Source organism: Leucoraja erinacea, chromosome 37 (genome assembly GCF_028641065.1).
Source record: "Leucoraja erinacea ecotype New England chromosome 37, Leri_hhj_1, whole genome shotgun sequence".
Lineage (NCBI taxonomy): Eukaryota > Metazoa > Chordata > Chondrichthyes > Rajiformes > Rajidae > Leucoraja > Leucoraja erinaceus.
This window is the reverse complement of record NC_073413.1, coordinates 7,282,611-7,300,909: the sequence shown is the minus strand read 5'-3', so window position 1 is coordinate 7,300,909 and position 18,299 is coordinate 7,282,611. Positions and strand designations below refer to the sequence as shown.

Genomic DNA, 18,299 nt, shown 5'->3' with positions numbered 1-18,299 from the left:
TTTTCCAGCAACAGAACAAAACTTGCTGTGAACCTCTCCTGACAATTGGCACCCCCGGATTTTTTTTAAATGTATTTTAATAACCGGCAGCGACCCGGACGCCCACTAGGTGGCTCTCGGCCGTTGAACTTCCAGCCCGCCAATGGTTCATGAGCATTACGTCATCCCTCACCAATGGGCGGGGGCAACGTCACGGGGAGCGCGCCTGCGGTTGAGAAGGACCGGGCGGAGGGGATCCTCGCCCAATGACAGGGAAGAACAAACATGGAGAACCCGCGGAGATTTGATCCCGAGTTCTAGATCTAACGAGTTATAAATGAAGGCGCGGATTGATAATGATTCCCCAAACTGTCAGAAACATCAGTTCTGCTGCAAAGACTCTCAGGATTCAAGGTCAGAGTCTGAACCTCCCTCCAAGCCCGGCTTTGGGGATAACGTGGGCTGATGGTGTGATTTGGGAGCGCACTGTTGTATGGAAGCCTTGGTGTTAAATGGGCAAAGTGTCTCAGTTAAAATCGACCCTCGTAAACTAAACAACCCTTGTAAATTATCCATTTTGGTGGCAAAAACAGGAAAGCAGACTATTATCTAAATGGTGGCCGATTGGGAAAGGGGGAGATGCAGCGAGACCTGGGTGTCATGGTACACCAGTCATTGAAAGTAGGCATGCAGGTGCAGCAGGCAGTAAAGAAAGCGAATGGTATGTTAGCTTTCATTGCAAAGGGATTTGAGTATAGGAGCAGAGAGGTTCTACTGCAGTTGTACAGGGTCTTGGTGAGACCACACCTGGAGTATTGCGTACAGTTTTGGCCTCCAAATCTGAGGAAGGACATTATTGCCATAGAGGGAGTGCAGAGACGGTTCACCAGACTGATTCCTGGGATGTCAGGACTGTCTTAGGAAGAAAGACTGGATAGACTTGGTTTATACTCTCTAGAATTTTGGAGATTGAGAGGGGATCTTATAGAAACTTAGAAAATTCTTAAGGGGTTGGACAGGCTAGATGCAGGAAGATTGTTCCCGATGTTGGGGAAGTCCAGGACAAGGGGTCACAGCTTAAGGATAAAGGGGAAATCCTTTAAAACCGAGATGAGAAGAACTTTTTTCACACAGAGAGTGGTGAATCTCTGGAACTCTCTGCCACAGAGGGTAGTTGAGGCCACTTCATTGGCTATATTTAAGAAGGAGTTAGATGTGGCCCTTGTGGCTAAGGGAATCGGGGGGTATGGAGAGAAGGCAGGTACGGGATACTGAGTTGGATGATCAGCCATGATCATATTGAATGGCGGTGCAGGCTCGAAGGGCCAAATGGCCTACTCCTGCACCTAATTTCTATGTTTCTATCATCTTTGTCCCTCTCAGTCTGAAGAAGGGTCTCGACCCGAAACATCACAAAACGTCTCTGGAACCTTTCAAGAGAGAGCTAGATATGCTGGCTGCTCTTGAAAAGAAGGCGCAGTCGTCTTTCTTACAGTTTGGCTTTCTTCCCAACCAATTGTCCAAGCGCTTTTGATTGCAACATGCGCCTTAATTTAGTTCAACAAAGAAACTGACAAGTTACTGAAGAATCTTAAAAATAGGGGATGTGGGGAGAAGGCAGGAACGGGGTACTGATTGGGGATGATCAGCCATGATCACATTGAATGGCGGTGCTGGCTCGAATGGCCTATTCCTGCACTATTGTCTATTGTCTATTGTCACCCACTGCTTCTCTCCAGAGATGCTGCCTGACCCGCTGAGTACCACTGTACGAGCTAATTCAAGAGTTCTCCGTAGTTTCCCCTGATTCGAACTCAGAGAATTATGGTAATAGCCGCTCGTGGGTCATCAGGGCTCTCGTGGACATTTTTCAGCATGTTGAAAAATCTCCACGAGCTTATCGCGTGTCCCGAGTACCTGCCGTTAGCGTTACGACCGCTAAGAGACATCCCGAGCTCCAACGTACCCGCAACGTACATTCTACGTGCTTACCACGAGTTTGATTTTTTTTTAAACTCGGGAGAGCTCTTGGGTAAACTCATATAGTGGGACAGGCCCATTACTCCAGCATATTGTACACCAGCTTTCTACCAGTTAATCTGTCCTGTTCTTCATCCTCAGACTGTTTGTGTCCTTTCCACACTCTCTGCATCTTAAAGAAGGGTCTAGGGTTTACCTGGATCGAGGGAGCTCCAGTATTTCCAACATGTGGATTAGATTTTGGATTATTGTTTTCTTTTTCTTTGTTATCAACACCAAAATATGGTCACTGCATTTATGAGTAGTGCAAAATAATTTAACTGTACTGTGCATACGTGAAAATAAAGAACCATTGAAGGCTGCACTGGATGCTGGAATTTCGAGTAAAACAAAGTGCTGGATGAACTCAGTGTGTCAGGCAGCACCTGTGGGGGGAATGGATAGGTAACGTTTTGGGTCAGGACAGTTCCTCAGAACTGATAGAATCTCGACTGCAGCATCCGTGCTTCATCCTGAATTCGGCTGCTGTCTGTGTGGCGTTTGCACGTTCTTCCTGTGAAGGTGTGGATTTCCTCCTGCAACACAAAGAGGGATGGTCATTAAATTGCCTCTGCTGTGTAGATGAACAGTAGAGTCTGGGGGGTAACTCATGGAGATGTTGGGGAAGTAGTGCCAAAACGTTGCCTGTCCATTCCGTCCATAGATGCTGCCCAATTTACTAAGTTCCTTTAGCACCAAGTTTTGCTCAAGATTCCGGCACCTACAGTTCCATTTGATTTTAGCTAATGGGGAACATTAATAAGGGATAGGGCTGCTCTGTGGATTAGCATACATTTGAGATTTCACACTTCATCACAGGGTGATACAGTAACGATGGCTAAAACAGTTTATATCGTCCTTCATGGCCTGTGATTGAGTGGAAAAAGGAGACTTCTAAACATTAAAAGTTCTGATGGAGAGTCCCTGACATAAAATGGTGAATCTATTTATTTCTATAGATACTGCCTGACCTACTGAGATTGTTCAGCGTTCTCTGTATTAATCTTAAAAATTAAAGTTCTCATTACTTTCTCTAAGTAGACTGCCATCACAGTTAAATACTGCTAACGCAGAGGATAATATGGTCCAAACGCAAAATCTTGTAGATGCTGAAAATACTCAGTCGAGCAACATCTGTGGAGTGAGAAACAATGTTTCAGGTTATTGGATTTTGATCAGAACTCGGAAAAATTAGAGCGAGAACAAGTTTTAAGATTGGAGAAACTAGTTTGGAGAGTATGTGAATGATCAGACGGTGAGGAACAGGAGAGATGAACTGGTAAAAAGGTGATGGAGTGTAAGAGGGTGATGCAGGAGTAAGTCACAACTGGTGACATTGATCAAGAGAAGAGGCTGTGAAAGCATGTCTTGGTAGAAACCTGATCAGAAAGGACAAGGACAATTTAATCTAGGGTTTTCACCAGGTGATGTGGATGCGATCTTAAAAGTGAATACATGTTTATTTTTTTTTTCAATATGCCATTTACAATGTCATCTGCAATTACTATTTCCCTACTTATTGTAGGCTTTTAAAAAAATAAAAGTTTTGTAAAAAATATTGTCCAGATTATTGCCATGTTGAATATGGGATTGTTCTCATCTGCGATGATATCCATTTTGCTGGACCAACAGAGGTCACGTAATACACACAATACACCTCAGACCCACTAATTATACCCCTCCCGTGTCTCTAAAGCACTATGACCTGCTAGAACCTTAATTAAAACAAATATTAAATATAAATAAATTTTACATCAAAATTTGCATTTCTTGCATGGGCAGCCTGGCGCCAGTTAAAAAGTTGCCCTCGTAGTCCAAATGAGGGTCGGATCGGTGGCCGTCGGCATGAACAAGGCGCTGTTTTCCTGGCAAGACTACCGGGTAGAACCCTGACATTTTGCCAAAAATGCAGTAGGGCAGGTGCCCGCCTACCACCTGACGTGGGCCTCCGAGAAGAGGTCAGTGGTCCGCCGGGTGGGCCGAGATTCCAGCCTGCAAAGTCGTCCGTGCAAGTTGGCTATGGGAACGGATCAGCCGGCTCTGGTCGGGTGAGAGTTCCAGAGACCTAGCCATAGGGAGCAAAATTGATCTGCTAATCGGCCACGAAAGTCCCGATGAACCTCAGATAGGCCTCACCCGACATCACTTAAGGAGGAGGGGGGGGGGGGGGGGGGGGGGGATTTCAATGTGTGATCTCATAATTTTGTCTGGATTAAAGGAAGTGCCGGACAATCCATTGCTGGAAAATCAGTGGTGGATTTGTACCAGAGACACTCAAAATACTTGCATCAAAAATTACTGTAAGGAAGAATTATATAGTATCAAAAGTGGCATACCTCTCTAGAACTTCAGTGTTATCAAATGAAATATTGTTCCTTGTATGCAACATTTGTATTATTATTATTTAATCTTGATAGTTCAGGGTTTTGCGTTAGTGACAGTGACATAACAAGATGTCTAAGTCCTTTTGGTGTAATGCTACCTATCATGCATGTTCCATCCCACATCCCAAAGACAACCTGATTCAGCCAATCTAAAGAAAGGTCCTAACCTGAAATGTTGGGTCCCTTCCTACTTCCTCTCTCTGTCGGGAGACCCTCTCTCACAGCTCCACCTCTGTGAATTAATCAGAAGGGTCCAAACCTGAAATGTTACCTCTCCATTTTCTCCAAAGATGCTGCCTGACCCACTGAGTAACACCAGCACTTTGTCTTATTTTTTAGTAAACCGGCAATTCCTTGTTTCTAAAATAAATTCAGTTATTATGTTGGAAGGACTAGTACACATGTACACAGTGTGAACATACAATCACTGAAACTTTGATCATTTTAACCTGGAATTAATAGCTCTTTATATTTTCTCTCCTTAGGATGTATAACCTGCCTCTACAAGAGATTTTCCATCATGCCATCTGGGCAGAAGAGTCTCCCCACTCGTTATCTTGGGCAGCCCAGTCCTTTTACACACCCCCATCTTCTCAAGACAGGTTAGTAAAAGATAGTGACATGATTAATCTGTAGTCGGGATTTTCAAACCAACATAATCGGACAAGGATAGTTCTCTGTGTACTTGTGCTGTTTCATTGCTGATTTCCAAGTTGTGGCCTTGAGGTTTGGGTGAAACATATACTGTAAATAATTAGAATAGTAACATCTGCTGGATAGTAAGGTTGGATGCCTTTATTTATTTCTCTGGGGGATCTGAGCATCAATGGCAAGGCTAGCATTTGTTGCCCTTCCCTAATTGTCTTACAGAGGGTAGTAGTGAGCCACCTCTTGATCTGCTGCAGTTGTGATGAAGGTATTCCCACAGCAACCGGAAATATCATGCATTTCTTTCAGCATCGCTGGATCCAAATCCTAGAACTCCCTACCTAATTCCAAGTGAACGTATAGCACCCTTGGAGGAGAACAGACAGTTTGTAGCAACTCTTGTGTTATTAAAGTTATTATTGGTGCTAGAGTTTCTGGATTTGGAAGGTGTTTCCAGAGTAGCGTCAGCAGGTAACTGCAGGGCATTTTGCAGTTGGCACTTACTGTAGCCACTATGCACTGGTGGTGGAAAGATTGAGCATTTAGAATAATGGTTAGGGTGGTGGCAAAGTGGATTTAAGATGTACTTTATTTAGCAAGGATCTATCTGGAAAGCTTAAAGGCAAAATTTGACATGACCTCTGCATGTTCTACATTCTCAATGAAATTATCTGCAATTGAGGAGGTTATTGGAACTTGCACATTTTTAAGCTTATAATTGAACTTTCATCTTTAGGCTTGTAGAGGATGTGATTTTACAATGTAGCCCTAAGTACCTTGAGGATGTCAGTGCCTTAGAACATGAGATGACAGGAAAAATATTTAAATGCGTGATTATAGTCTTGGTGACATTATCTTTTACTTTTGCTGTTTGCCTTGAGTAGTCTTTTCCCAATTAGCGATAAGTTATTTAGTTTTAATACGGGTATTGATTTAAAATACCATTGTTAGCCAAATTGTGGGGCTATAAGTATTTCTTTAGTTCTCAATCTCAGAGGATACATCTGCACCTTAGAATTGTCCACAATTCAATATTTAATAAGATAGAATAAACCTGTGGAGACCACAATCAGTCTGAAGAAACTTCACCCATTCCTTCTCTCCAGAGATGCTGCCTGTCCCAGTGAGTTACTCCAGCATTTTGTGTCTACCTTCGATTTAAGCCAGCATCTGCAGTTCTTTCTTACACGTGACCACAATCATGATTGACGTTAGAAGATTCAAACTCACATTTATTAAAATGAAATTGGAAAATTTATTTTAAAAGAGGAAAGCACTTATTATAGTACAATGTAGCATCTCTCATATTAGAGAGCTGCAGTGAAGGATGGTTTATAGAATTATGAAAAATGAAGTTGATCTTTTGACAAAACTGTCCGTATTGACATTTATGTTTTATACAAGCTTGCTCTCATTCTGTGCTGAGTGCAGCAGCACATTATGGTCAAGTAAAGAAAGTTACTGGGGTGTTTTTGCTTCATTTACAGGTGAGGTCACTCCTGGGTTGACACAGATAGAATATGCACTGCGTCGGCACAAACTGCTAAGCCTCGTCCAGAAAGAAGCCGAGACCTTAGGATCTTCTGACCACGCCATTATTCTGCTGTCCCACCCCACATACTACATGACGAATGACATCCCATTTTCATTCCACCAGAACACAAACTTCCTCTACCTCTGTGGCTTTCAAGAGCCAGACAGCATTCTGCTGCTCCACACTATCCCTGGAATGAGCCTGCCTTCCCATAAAGCCGTCCTTTTTGTGCCAAGGAGGAACGAAAGCCGAGAGCTATGGGATGGCCCACGATCGGGGGTAGATGGTGCTGTTGCCCTGACAGGAGTGGATGAGGCCTATAATATGGCAGAATTCAGACAATATTTGCAACAGTTCAAAGGTTGGTAACATCTAACTTTCACACTTGGACAGTAGTGCTGGAAGGTGATTTGATGGTTTCGTGCACCAAAGCCACAGAAATCGATCAATGGAAAATGGAACTCTTACACGTTTAGATATCTATTATGCTGCTGATGCCTAAAGCAATCTAACATTGTTAATCTAGCTTTGTAAATTTATTTGTAGCACAGACGAAAGAGAACCTTTGCAAGGAGATTTAGCTTAAAATCCACACCCTCCTACCTGACAGCAGATCAGAATAGCAATGGGTTCTACTGATTTCCAGTTAACTCTGCATTAAAGTATGCAATGTTCCAGTATGAATTGAAACCTGCAAACATTTGACCATCTGTCTTGGTATGGGGATTTAAAAAGGTGCAGCACTAAGTAGGTGTTTCAGCTCATTGAGTCTACATCGACCATCAAACCACTCATTTGCACTAATCTCATTTTTACGTCATTGTATAATTTGATGTCAAATTATGTTTGATAGGAATCAGTGGAAGGTCTAATATTTAATCATGTCATACAGCACCAGAGGAAACAATTGAATCTATGGCAGCCTTTTGGTAGAGTAAATCCAGTTATTTCCATTGATTGACTTTCCTCATCTCTTTTCCTGCAGATTCTTCTTCCAAGTAGTTAATCCCAATTTTCTTGATGTGAATGCAAGTCACACTACTGACTGATGAATTTTGCCCACCTCCCCCTCTCCGTCTCTCATTTAGATGAAGGGTGCACGCTGTGGTATGACAATGAGTCACCTGTCCACTCAGTGTTACATTCAGACTATCTGCAGCCCTTTGTAGATATCAAGACTAAGAGCAAGAATGTGGTCAAACCGGTGCGGGTTCTTGTCCAGTATCTGCGACACATCAAGTCAGACACGGAGATTGAACTCATGAAGATGGCTGCAAAGATCACCTCAGAGGTAGGTTGAGTTGGAGACATTGACAGACTGGGATGGCAGTGATGGTGTTTTTGTTAAAGGGAAAACAGGATTTTTTATCTAAACTTAATAGTTCCCTCAAAAGGGGAGGCCAGAATTGAGAGTCAGACGGTGTATAGGATAGGGAATTTCATATATTTAGGAGAGCGAGGAAAGTGTACAAATTATAATACAATGAATTGTGGTGCCAAATGGATGGGTTTATTTGAAGGAAAGCTAAATAAATACCTGGAAGTGAGTGAGAAATTGTATTCATGCTAATGGGAAGCTCTTCTGGGTCATTAATGCCAGCAAAGCTTAGTTGGCTGAATGGACTTATGCCATGCTTGAAATACTAGATAATAAAGCTGAAGGTAAGGCCTCCTGTATAGAATAGAAACAAGAAACAGCAGATGCTGGGTTTAGCTGAAAAATGTTACAAAGTCCAGGAGTAACTCAGCGGGTCAGGCAGCATCCTCGGCGAACATGAACAGGTGATGTTTCAGGTTGGGACCTTTCTTCAGACTTCTGAAGAAGGATCCTGACCGAAACGTCTCCTATCCATGTTCTCTAGAGAAGCTGCCTGACCTGCTGAGTTACTCCAGGACTTTTTGCCTTTTTTTTCTCCAGTATAGAGTATTCTTCTTCACATAGTCTCAGTCAATTATGTAGTGCCACACTGCACAATTGTAACAACAACTCCACCTGTGATTCCCTCTCACCTGACTCTCAGTTTGAAGAATGGGTCTCGACCCGAATTGTCACCCTTTCCGTTTATCCAGAGATGCTGCCTGTCCCGCTGAGTTTCCCCAGCATTTTATGACATCTTCGGTGTAAACCAGCATTTGCAGTTCCTCCCTACACATTCACCTCAGCAACGATCTACTATGGACTTTGCTTCTAGTTGCACTATATATTTTGGTTTTGTACAGTTATGGTCAGCGATGAATTTATTGTTTTATTGATTACGGTATATTTATTTGTGTTTTTGTTTTAACGGACCTGTAAAGCTACAGCAAGTAAGAATTTGATTGTTCCGTTCCCGTTACATATGACCATTAACCCTCTTGACACTCATATAAATTCCAATCTTGATGTGTCTGCCTAGCCCTGTGTCTCCCTGAGTAAATACTGTAGCCTGAGCATCAAGTTGTTTCACAAAGCTTGCAGATAATTAAAGAACTAATACAAAGCTCTGTACACTCTGGAGTTTAGAAGGATGAGAGGGTTTCTCATTGCAAAATATAAGATTGTTAAGGGCTTGGACACGTTAGAGGCAGGAAACATGTTCCCGATGTTGGAGGAGTCCAGAACCAGGGGCCACAGTTTAAGAATAAGGAGTAAACCATTTAGAACAGAGACGAGGGAACAATTTTTCTCACAGAGAGTGGTGAGTCTGTGGAATTCTCTGCCTCAGAGGGCGGTGGAGGCTGGCTCTCTGGATGCTTTCAAGAGAGAGCTAGATAGGGCTCTTAAAAATAGCGGAGTCAGTGGATATGGGGAGAAGGCAGGAATGGGGTACTGATTGGGGATGATCAGCCATGATCACATTGAATGGCGGTGCTGGCTTGAAGGGCCAAATGGCCTACTCCTGCGTCTATTGTCTAAAGCTCTTTTTTTTTTTCAGGCAATGAGCAGCACAATGTTTTCAACCACATCTCCAGTTAATGAATCCTATCTTTATGCAAAGGTGAGGAACAACATTTCAGACTAGATACTGTTTTGATCTGTAGCAGTCAAGTGTACATTGGTTGACTGTAAATGAGAAATCGGTCATCAAAACATTTAATATAGTTCAGGCACCCATTTCGCAGATCCTAGCAGATAGAGGTTTTATATTAATCATGTTTCTGCTGTTTTACATACCTGTACATGTTTTTGTCTGTCAAATATTTTTCCAGTTTCCTTTTGAAAGTTACCATTTAATTCGATTCCATTTTCCATAAAATAACCAGTTTAAAACTTTAAAGTAATAATAGGTTCTGATTATAGAAATAATAGGTATTCTGGTGACATTCTTGAGGTTAACGTTTGACTCCTGGCATTTTAAGATTTATTCTTAAATATAGCTATTGATGTTAAGAGTTTTATCAGAAGTATTGGACACAATTCCTAACCTGCAGTCTTTTAAAGTCTCTGATATTCTTTAGTTATTATCCATAAGGTCCTGCCCTGTTGTGTCATATATGCACTTATGTATGCACTGTTTGAATTGGCACTGTGATTATTTTAATTAAGGGAATGCAATCCTATTCTCAATTAGATGTTTTGTAGTTTGGATGCTAATGTGTACGGATAACATATTCGGTTTCTGTATAAGGCAAATTAAATGCATTGAAGGACGTTCTTTCCTTGCTTATGGTTGCACACCGTTTCTACATTGCAGTTTGACTTTGAGTGCCGAGCTCGAGGAGCAGATCTCCTGGCCTATCCTCCCGTTGTAGCTGGTGGCAATCGTAGCAATATTCTGCATTATGTGAAAAATAACCAGCTGGTTCAGGTAATGATGTAGCAAATGTTGATTAAGAAGAGATTTATGTGCACTCTCCACTGATTGATACGTATGCATGGAGATCCCTCTGTGACTGTTCATCTGGCTCTTAGGATGGCAACCCTCATCAGCAGTCTGCTTGATGTACAACTCTGTCCTTTGAAGTGACTTGAATTTTCTCATGTATATTCATTTTGGATGTTTCTGTAAATCCAAACCTTTCACTTCTATTTCCCTTAATTTTTTGTTGATCTCTCGTTATGTTCCCTGAAATCTGCTCTAGATGTCAGCTGATCCACATCGGTGAGACCAAGCGTAGGCTTGGCGATCGTTTCGCCAAACACCTCCGCTCGGTCCGCATTAACCAACCTGACCTCCCGGTGGCTCAGCACTTCAATTCCCCCCCCCCCCCCCCCCCTTCCATTCCGTATCCGACCTCTCTGTCCTGGGCCTCCTCCATCCTCCATGGCCCACCGTAAATTGGAGGAACAGCACCTCATATTCCGCTTGGGGAGTCTGCATCCTGGTGGCATGAACATTGAATTCTCACAATTCTGTTAACCATTGCTGACTCTTCCCCTTCCCAGCTCTCCCTAGCCCTCGGGCTCCTCCTCCTTTTTCCTTTCTTCAATGTGCTCAGCTAAAATCTGGAGGTGAAAGAGTTAGTTACAAGAGAATGAGCAAGAATGTACTGGGATAAATATCCTGGCTAACTGTTTCTTATCCTCCTGGCATGACTTTCAATCCAACCTGAAATAAGTGAATTATAATGATCTAGCCCGCGTTTCTGAAAACCCATCTCATTAGTTCTCTGAGAAAGAATATTTTATTTTTCATATTTTTATCCAACATTGGGAGGAATCACTTGGCCCTTCAAGTCTTTGCCAGCTCTCTCATCAGCTACACTCCCCATTCATTCCCCTGTAACATATTTGCACTGGCGTCTATCAACCTCCCCCGGTTCTCATGTCACCTACATACATTAGCGGGGGACGTTACAGTATCTGTCACATTTGGGAGCACCTCTACACACAAACTTCACCAACCGACACATGAAGCTATGTAAGAGGGCTGCCGTGGGAGGAATTGGAGATGCCATAAACCTGGAACCCCTGAGAGAAACGTTTCTGCAGCCATACATTACAGAGTACATAATTACATTTTACACAAACTTCACATAACTGATAACATCTCTCCACAGAGTCAGAGTCAAAGTCAAGATGGCGACATTAAGCCACGCCTGTGGTGCGAGGTCGCACACCGGGTCTTGGTGAAGACCCCGGCGTGTAAGTGCCCCGCGGCCATGTAACTGCCGTCCAACTGTGAAAAGCGGGTCCCGTGAGCCCATACCGAAAGTCGCCGTTGGAGCCCCGAAAAGCGGGCTCCCGTAGTGCCTCCGTCAGCACTGCAGCGACAGACCGATCGGCCAGCTCCGCGAAATCTCAGAGTCTCCCCTCTGTTGGAGGCCGTTGCAATGGTACGATATAAGGTGCAGTGCAGGGAGAGATTCAAAAGTTTTCCCACCCCACCCCCGCCCCCCACACACAACCTCTGTAGTTAGGACAGAATAAAATAATAAATGCAGGGTGACCAGATTCCTGCATTCCAGCAAACCTTGCTGCACCCAGTTTTTGCAGGTAGGTGCATTCCAACAATATAATTCTCAATTAATTCTCCTTGAAGTTGTCCATCAAAGTAACCGATAATCATTGTCACATCATGAAGATACTGGAAGATGTCAACCGGCCTTCTATATTTACCAGAGTAAAGGGATGTTTGAAAGTAAAATGGAGTGTCCTGAAGTTACAGAGGGGAGGGTATTACTAGTTTCCCCATCTCTTGCTGCTAATTACCACACCATCAATAGAAAGTCATCAAAGCAGGGCACATTTTCATCAGATGTGATCAACTAGCTAAAAACAGATGGTAAAAGTCAAAAATTAAAACTGAAAATGTTGACCCAACGACATCCCTGGAGAGAGAAACAGAGTTAACGTTTCAAAACTAGTGGATTGAAATTAACTAGGTGTGGGCATCTAATCAGGACCAGGCTGTTCAGGAATTATGTCGGAAGGCATTTCTAAATCTACAGGGCGAGGAAATCTGCAACTCTCGTCCCCAGAAATAGTTTTGAGGCTGGGGAGAAAATGTCAGCACTGGGACTACTAGTTCGTGTTGCACTGGGATGTTCAGTGTTGGAGCCAGAGCAGAGAGGTGAAGCTTAGATACAAATCAGGGGCACAACGGCTTACTCTTCTTTCTCTGCTAACCTCCAGATTCAGAGACAGTTTCTTCCCAGCTGTTTTCAGGCAACTGAGCCATCCCACCAACAACTAGAAAGCAGTCAGTCCTGAGCTACTATCTACCTCATTGGAGATCCTCAGACTATCTTTAATTGGACTTTATCTTGCAGTAATTGTTATTCCCTTTATCATGTATCTATACATTTTGGATGGCTCGATTGTAATCATGTATTGTCTTTCCGCTGACAACAAAAACTTTTCACAGTACCTCGGTACACGTGACAATGAACTAAACTAACCCATTTACTCCATTATTTCGCCAGGATGGGGAACTGGTTTTGTTGGATGGAGGGTGTGAATATTCTGGCTATGTCAGTGATGTCACTCGAACCTGGCCTGTTAATGGAAGGTAAGACACAGAGGTTGAATTTGCTCCAGGTCATGTGTTTCTTAAATTGCCCTGTTTTGTTCTCTTTCTTTCCGAAATGGTTAACTCACACCAGGTATGTTTCAGTAAGCCTCGCCGATCCTTGTTCTCCAAATAATAAGAGAATTGTACTGACCAAATGGACACAGTGCATGAAACAGTAGGATAGAAGTCAAGGCTGCTGTGCACTTTGGAGGAGTGGGCATTGGTTGTCCTTTTCAGCAGGAAAGTATTGAGTGACATGAAGCAAAATGATGAAAGCTGCAGAAATACAAAATGATGTGCTTCAAATGGCTCTCTACAAAACTCACATCAGTCCGTTTATTGTGGAATTTAAAAGCTCACAAAAATAGCAACTTTCATCATGGGACAAGTCTTCTTCTTAAAAGCCAGCAGGTCAGCTCAGATCTCAAGTTTAAAACTGCTAAACACAGGCTGAAGCAAATCCTCCCACTTCATTTAAGTGTCAACTGATGGAAACTTGTGCTGAGCCAAATGAGGTATCACCAACTCCCTCAAATTTCCCCTGCCTTAGGGTACGCATTTGATTAGGAATAATCGGTTTCCAGGATAAGGGTAAATAAACCTTTTCAATTCAGTTAATTTAAATACATTTAATTGCATGTGCATTATATATTTTTAAATCTATTCAAATACTTTTGATTTTGAAAGCTGGTCAATCTCAGTGACTTTTTGCCAGCTAGTGAGCCTGGGATTGGGGGCTTCACCAGCCATCAAACAAGTGCTGGAAGTAGACCCAGCCATTTGGACTTGCAGAGACACAGTACCAAGCTGGGCATTACAATCAGTTCCGAGCATGCCTTCCTGTGAAGTATTTAATTTAAGATCACTCTGGGAGGTCCGAGGGTATGTGACCATCAAGCTTGGAGGACTTCCCATTCGGTCCAACCTACATGGTGAGACTGCGGAATAGTCATGGGGAAAATGGCATTGTGACATTAGGAAGAACTGGAAACAGGAGGAAGGAAGAGGAAAGGGTGCATGGAGGCTGGAGGAATTTCACATAGAGCATAAACACTGCTCAAGCCACTGGTCCTCTGTTGTGAAATTTCAGCAATTCTAATCCTAATAACTCCAATTCTAATTCTAATATGTCACACAAATGTCTGATGTTAGCCTTGCTCTTTCCTGCAAGAAAGTACTAAGTAGCTTCTTGCTTTGCTGCAGATTTACAACGCCTCAGTCTGAGCTGTATCAGGCCACCCTTGATGTTCATAAGTCCTGCCTGAGTCTCTGCACTCCTGGGATCAGTCTGGAGAACATCTATGCTTTCATGTTGAATCATCTGGGACAGAAGCTCAAGGACGTGGGAGTTCTGCAGGAGAAATGCAAGGATGATATTTACAAGGTTAGTTACAAAGCCAGACAAATATAAATCTATAAGCTGCACTGACATGGCTACAATTGGGTTATCAAGCATTTGGCAGGCAAGTGGACTGGTTTAAAAATAAGAACCAAACTCTATTCCTGTGAGTTTATGTGTAGCAAGATTACCATTTCATAAGTAGACAAAAATGCTGGAGAAACTCAGCGGGTGAGGCAGCATCTATGGAGCGAAGGAATAGGTGGCGTTTCGGGTCTAGACCCTTCTTCAGACTTCTTACCATTTCATAATTCTTCAAATCTTTTTTTTTAACCTTCTCTGCACATGGCACAAACCAAACCAGTTGTTTTGGTACTTCGAAGAATAGTGGGGCATTTTAGCCCCAAGGGCACTGCATCCTTGTGCCAAATCAACTTGAAGCCATGTAGTTTCCTGTCCAGGCTGAAATCCATATTAATCTGAAGAGTCCTGACCCAAAACCTCACCTATCCCTTTTCTCAGAGATGCTGCCTGACCCGCTGAGTTACCCCTGCACTTTGGGTCTTTCTTTGGTATGAACCAGTATCTGCACTTCTATGTTTCTACATCACAGGATATTGGTCCGGAGAAGGAACTACGGGGATTCTCCATTAGGAATTACAGGACATTCCAGGTGATTTTCTCAGGAAGATGGCAGTGCAGTTGACATGCTCCAAAGTGATGTACACAACAAGTACACTTGACTTGCAAGCAGTTGACTTGCTCCAAAGTGATGTACAGAGCAATCACCAGCAGAAACACAAAACAAATTGATTATTGTCGAGAGTAAAATTAGAAACAAATTCCTATTGAGTGTTTACTGTTTTAATTTTTAATCCTTAACATTTATATATTTTCTTGTATATACAATACTCTGGAGAATGTTCACAGAAACGGGCAATGAGGCCTAACTAATCCTTGCCAGCCCTCTCATTCCCCCCTTTCTGTAAACTAATTGAAAATTGCTCAACTTGTTATCCTATGATTTCCTCTATTCTACTGTTTTTAGTGGCCCCAGTTTGCTAATTCTGGGAGCATAAAAATATAGTACGGCGAGGCCATTCAGCCCTCCATGCCTATGGCCATGACTGATCTTCCATCTCAATACGACTTATTGTGCTCCCCATATTCCATAATATAAAGTGTGTCTAGAAATCTAGCTAGAATGATTGTTCTGACCTTCCCAGCCTTGTATGTTCATTATTGTCTGAGTGAAGGAATTTCTCCCCATCTCAGTATGTGCATACTTGTGTGCACACACTTCTACTTTTATGTCATTAAGTGAGTTGTCTTTTTGTATATTTTTTAAAACCAAACTTAATGCATATTGACATAATGATGATTGAGTCGGCACAGTGGGGCAGCGGTAGAGTTGGTGCCTCACAGCGCCAGAAACCCGGGTTCGATCCTGACTGCGGATGCTGTCTGTATGGAATTTGTACATTCTCCCTGTGACCACGTGGATTTTCTCCGGATGCTCTTGTTTCCGCCCACATTCCACAGACGTACAGGTTTGTAGGTTAATTGGCTTCAGTAAAAACTGTAAATTGTTCCATTGTGTAGAATAATGTTAGTGTATGGGGTTGATTGATGGTCGGACTCTGTGGGACAAAGGACCTGTTAACGTGCTGGATCTCCAAAGTAAACTGAAGTAAAGTAATCAAAGTAACTTTGTGTCCTGATTCTCTAGACTGTTCGCAGGTACTGCCCGCACCATGTAGGACATTACTTGGGGATGGATGTCCATGACACGCCAGATATCTCACGATCTATAGCCCTGCAGCCTGGCATGGTGGTGACCATCGAACCTGGTAAGCAAGCAGAGGATAATAATACTGAAATTTAACTCACACAAGCTCATTAATTTCAAGGAAGTTTTGCAAACTGTCGAGCTGATTTTTAGCCGAGATTCAGATTATAGATGTTAGACACCCTCTGTATGTTTAAATCGTCAAGTTCACATTCTTTTACAGCAAATACATCTATTTGTCCATCTTGTCCATCACTCTGTTATGAGGCCAAACAAAAGCTGAGGGACTATTTCTCACACTATCCACAGAGCCTGTTTTTAAAATATATGACATCCACAAACCATAGACTGTCTATAGTAAACAGCAGAGTGTTACTAAGCATGATTAAGAATCTTCTCCCCATTACTCTGGTGTTCTACACGTCTGCATTTCCGTGTGCCTAAAAGAGCTTAACTACCTGTTCAATGACTGTCCATTCTTTCATCCTATTACTGACATTCTCTTTGCATCACCTGTGAACCTCCCCACCTTCCCTCTCATGAACTCCAACCTTCCAGGAAAATGCCTTCACAATCCAACAGTTGCTATGAACTTGGTAATTGGCGATATATCTTTCTACATGCTCCAGGATAGCCACCAGTCACCTACCACTGCGAGTACTTGAAAGCTTACCCTTGGCTGTATTTCTGTTAAATTTCCTTTTGATATAATTGTTCCCATTGCAGGAATATATATCCCAGAAAATGACACCTCTGCTCCACCAAGGTTTCGGGGAATTGGAATTCGGATTGAGGACGATGTGTTGATAACGGATGAGGAGCCGGTTATTCTTTCTGCTGACTGCCCGAAGGAATTGCCAGAAGTAGAAAAGATCCTGAACTGTCATTAACAAGCAAATCCTGAAAACCTCATCAATTCATGATATTATAATGCGGGAAGTGACAGGGAAAGGTCACAAATGAATCCAACACTTTTGCTCAGTCAATGATGGCTCTGTGTGTAAGAATGTCACCACCTTATAGTCTGGTCTGTCCAAATGTGTAAAACCACAGTAATATATACACTGCAAGTTGGAATTCCAAGCACTCATGTATTGTCTGAAGGTAGGAGCAATGTTTGAAATGGATAGGAAAGGAACCATTGCACCTGCCCCGTAAAAGCAAAGGAGTCTCGAAATTCCCAGTAACCGCTGTCTACCAGTGAGCATCCTTTTTTTTTCCCGGGGAACTGGACCACTATAATGTGAACCCATCAGGAAAATGTCCATGTATAGACTGTGAATGATAAAGTGATCAGGCAAAGGTGGATGATAAAGCTTCTCGACTCTTATGTGGAGTAACCTTGCCTCGAATTAGTGTCAGATGTCAGCTGGCCAAGAAGATTGACATCAATCGACTCTTCAGGAAAAGTTATTATTATGTAAAGACCTTTGTTAACAATTCACTGATAATATTGTTTCCATGAATGTCTGAACTTACCGAATGTTTAAATATAAAGAACCCAACTAAGCAGGTACTGGAAATCTGAAATACAAACCATAAAATGCAGGAAATATTCCATGTCTGTGATGTTACAATTTGTACATTTTTCCTGTGACCGTGTGGGTTTTCTCTGGGTGTTCCAGTTTCTTTCCACATTCCAAAGGCGTCCAGGTTTGTCAGTTCATTAGCCTATCCATGTTCTCCAGAGATGCAGCCTGAACCGATGAGTTACTCCAGTATTTTGTGCCTTCCTTTCTATACTAATGTTAAACTCAAGCATGTGAGACCTTATTTTATGAAATAACCTTTCCATGATATCTCATCAAATGTCTTTTGAAGATGCAGTTGTACCACATTTTTGTTCCGTCTTGACTTATTTGCAACTTAAGTCAACTAACAGGTTGATAAGTGGCAACTGACATTCATGCCACAAAGGAGGGGGGGGTCAGGCAATGGCCATCTCCAACAAGAAATAGGATGCAGCCCAGATCTTCACACAAACCAACCTCTCTTCCATTGACCCCATTTATACCTCACGCTGCCTCGGCAAGGCAAGCAGCATAATCAAGGATGAGACCCGGCACTCTGGCCAATTCCACTCCCTTCCCCCATCGGGCATAAGGCCATAAGTAATAGGAGCAGAATTAGGCCATTCGGCCTATCAAGTCCACTCTGCCATACAATCATGACT

General features: G+C 42.7%; 1 protein-coding gene across 2 annotated transcripts; it reads left to right on the top strand.

Annotated features, from left to right (window-relative positions):
* The first annotated feature begins 220 nt into the window (after window positions 1-220).
* On the top strand, window positions 221-17,682 carry xpnpep3 (X-prolyl aminopeptidase 3, mitochondrial). Of its 2 annotated transcripts, XM_055663223.1 has the most exons (10): window positions 221-393; window positions 4,868-4,984; window positions 6,518-6,925; window positions 7,653-7,855; window positions 9,480-9,542; window positions 10,239-10,352; window positions 12,910-12,995; window positions 14,202-14,382; window positions 16,067-16,187; window positions 16,853-17,682. In XM_055663223.1, the coding sequence occupies exons 1-10, from the start codon at window positions 336-338 to the stop codon at window positions 17,014-17,016; spliced, it is 1,515 nt and encodes a 504-aa protein (XP_055519198.1). In that variant the 5' UTR covers window positions 221-335; the 3' UTR covers window positions 17,017-17,682. The 2 variants fall into 2 exon arrangements, with proteins under 2 accessions (XP_055519198.1, XP_055519199.1); XM_055663224.1 differs by lacking the exon at window positions 9,480-9,542.
* Window positions 17,683-18,299: the final 617 nt, after the last annotated feature.

Bases quoted from the DNA above. Each gene is read 5' to 3' on its own strand.
- xpnpep3 (XM_055663223.1), top strand. From the start codon at position 336: ATGATTCCCCAAACTGTCAGAAACATCAGTTCTGCTGCAAAGACTCTC. The intron at 4,985-6,517 runs GTTAGTAAAAGA...CTTCATTTACAG, and splicing joins CCCCCATCTTCTCAAGACAG to GTGAGGTCACTCCTGGGTTG. The intron at 16,188-16,852 runs GTAAGCAAGCAG...TTCCCATTGCAG, and splicing joins GGTGGTGACCATCGAACCTG to GAATATATATCCCAGAAAAT.